Here is a 2960-nt window from a genome sequence, read left to right on the forward strand (position 1 = left end):
TCTTTGATAATTCACACTGCGTGATTGTCACTCGCGTGAACGAGCACTGATTTGCCTCCGATTTCGGGCATTTGTCGGCGATTGCGCAAAACCTGTCAGCGAGTGAAAAATCGGGCTAAAATCGTGCAGTGTGAACTCTGCATAAGGTAAGACACCAGTCCAGTCTGTGCTGAAACACTACTGTCAATCAAACTATCGTGGGAGGGGCCTGTTTTTGTGACGTCACATAGACAGGCATCTGAGATCGGCTCGATTTGAGAAAGGGGTTAAGATTTGAGTAGATTTTAAAAAACCACTGGGTGGATTTTTATCATTATAGGGTGGTTGTGTACACACACTGCCAACACACATTTCAGTTCAAACAACTTGTAAAAGTGCATGTAGCATCCTATGACCCCTTTAAAAATAAAGGTTTTTATTATTAGCATCTATATGGTTCCATGAAGAAACTTTAACATCCATGGAGTCTTTCCATTCAGCAAAAGGGTCTTTGTAGTGGAAAAAGATTCTTTAGATGATTCAAATGTTCTTCACACTAAGAAAGCAATGGTTTTTAAAGAACTGGTCACTGAAAATTCTTTGAGGAACCAAACATGGTTCTTCTATGGAATTGCTACAAAACTCCCTTTGAAAACTTTATTTTTTTAGAGTGCATGAAGAAGGCCTATAGGAAGTGCATTAATGTGCAATTCATGCACAACTGTTTTCAACATTGATAACAATCATAAATGTGTCCTGAGCAGCAAATCTGCATATTAGAATGATTTCTGAAGATCATGTGACACTGAAGACTGGAGTAATGATGCTGAAAATTCAGCTTTGATCACAGAAATAAATTACATTTTACAATATATTACAATAGAAAACAGTTATTTTAAATTGTAATAATATTTCACTGTTTTTACTGTATTTTTAATTAAAAAATGCAGCCTTGATGAGCTTAAGAGACAAAAAATAAAATAAAAAAATGTAAAAACAACCATGAGATAATGTTCTGTATAAGGTGGTCACAAAAAAAAAAAAACCTTCTGACAACGTTCTGGGAACATTAGTTATGGTTATTAAAAAGTACAACCTAAGAGGCCGCTTGGAGAGCTTTAGAAACAGGTTTCCCGCAAAAATGTAACTAACATTAGAGGAATATTCTGTGTTTCAAGAGCAAACGAGCTTCATTACCTGGGTGACTAGAAAACGGGTGGTGCGTTCAGTCAGACGCCCGTTCTCATGAGATAAGATCATCTCTAACATGTCACTGTGGAGCTTCTCCATCACAACGAAAGTATACTCCATTGTCTTAAACATCCCTTCTAAATGAATGACTCCTGGATGAGACAGTCTCTGAAACACACACACACACACACACACACACACACACACATAAGGGCGATAAAACGACAACAAAAACAACACAGTTGTTCGAATTGTGGGAAAAATGGCTTCTCGAACTCATACCTGCAATATCGAGACCTCATTTCTGGTCTGTTCCTCGTGTTTAGTGGGAAATCTTGTTTTATCGATGACTTTAATTGCAACCGGACGTCCCGTGTGTCTGTGAGTGCCTCCGTAAACCACCCCGAACTGACCCGAACCCAAAACTTCATCAGAGAAGATCTGATAGAGCTCACTGATGTCCTGCAACACACACATCCAGACGCTTGAATCCCTCTTTGAAACGCAGTGGTTATTTTAGAAACATTTTTATGATAAATAATCGAGTCTCACCTGGGTCTCCTCATCGCTCTTTCCGTCACCTGGCAAGAGAGGAGGTGTCATTTTATTTGACATTATAGACAACATGAGGATCATAGAAGATGTAGATGAGTTTGTTTCTTCAACAGATTTAGAGGAATGTAGCATTGCATCACTTGCTCACTAATGGATGCTCTGCAGTGAATGGGTGCCGTCAGAATGAGAGTCCAAACAGCTGATAAAAACATCACAATAATCCATACGACAATCAAAATATTTGTTTAGAGCTGTTTTGCCTTATAAACTGAGCAGATTTCTCTCCTGATTCAGACAAAATGACTTTTCAATGGAGGAAGCATAATTATGAATTATGGACTTGTATTCTGACCAGAAGCAATAGTTTGAAGTTAAAAACACCTTAATTATGGATTTGTTTCTTACAAACACACAGCTTTCACTTTACAAGACATTATCTGATGGACTGGAGTGGTGTGGATTACTTGTGGATTATTGTGATGTTTTTATCAACTCTCATTCTGACGGCACCCATTCACTGCAGAGGACCCATTGCTGAGCAAGTGATGCAATGCTACATTTCTCCAAATCTGTTCTGATGAACAAACATCTTGAACAGTCTGAGGGTGATGACATTTTCATTTTTGGGTGAACTAAGAGTATATTTATATTCTGTGGAATCAGAGACTCATCAATAATTCCCGTCTTGTTGCTCTAACCGGTGTTGTTTGTCGTGTGGCATACGGTGCCCTGCACCGGTCTGAGGGCCTGATCGAGAGCCGACTCCCATGACGGGCCGTCCTGATCCGCAAACACACAGTACACCAGAGATCCCGTCACCAGCTCGAACGAGTGTGCGCTGTTGCCTGGCAACACTGGAATAGTGAGCTGAGCCGAGCCTCGAACCTGCAGCACCTCTGAGAGAGAAATCTCCTGAAATGAAGAACACACAACTATGTTAAAAACTTCATGACAGTCCTAAGATGAACTGTGCGTCAAATGTTGCTCTATTTCACATTATGAAGCGTTAAAGGTGACGATGCATTATAAAGACTTACAAACCTTATAGTACTTATTGCTGATTTCGTTCGGGTACATGGTGATACTTTTCCCATCTAATACCCAGTAGTGACGTTTTCTCTGCAAAGAAAAACATATATAAATATTTATAATAATATAAAATATAAAATAAGAACACTTGTAAATATATATAATATTATAGTAAAATATATAATAAAAAAAAAAAAATAATATAT

The 2960-nt window shown here is 38.5% G+C and overlaps 1 protein-coding gene across 1 annotated transcript in view; it reads right to left on the minus strand.

Moving 5' to 3' along the window:
- The window catches only part of prkd4 (protein kinase D4), a 19948-nt gene that overhangs the window by 3788 nt on the left and 13200 nt on the right, over nt 1-2960 (minus strand). The window contains exons 10-14 of the mRNA XM_016492054.1: nt 2767-2844; nt 2424-2637; nt 1723-1751; nt 1453-1632; nt 1177-1338 (exon numbers count right to left, since the gene is read on the minus strand). Coding sequence (XP_016347540.1) covers nt 1177-1338; nt 1453-1632; nt 1723-1751; nt 2424-2637; nt 2767-2844 — 663 coding nt within the window. The remainder of the gene's footprint in view (nt 1-1176; nt 1339-1452; nt 1633-1722; nt 1752-2423; nt 2638-2766; nt 2845-2960) is intronic.

This window comes from Sinocyclocheilus anshuiensis, unplaced genomic scaffold, assembly GCF_001515605.1.
Source record: "Sinocyclocheilus anshuiensis isolate Anshui unplaced genomic scaffold, SAMN03320099.WGS_v1.1 scaffold674, whole genome shotgun sequence".
Classification (NCBI taxonomy): domain Eukaryota; kingdom Metazoa; phylum Chordata; class Actinopteri; order Cypriniformes; family Cyprinidae; genus Sinocyclocheilus; species Sinocyclocheilus anshuiensis.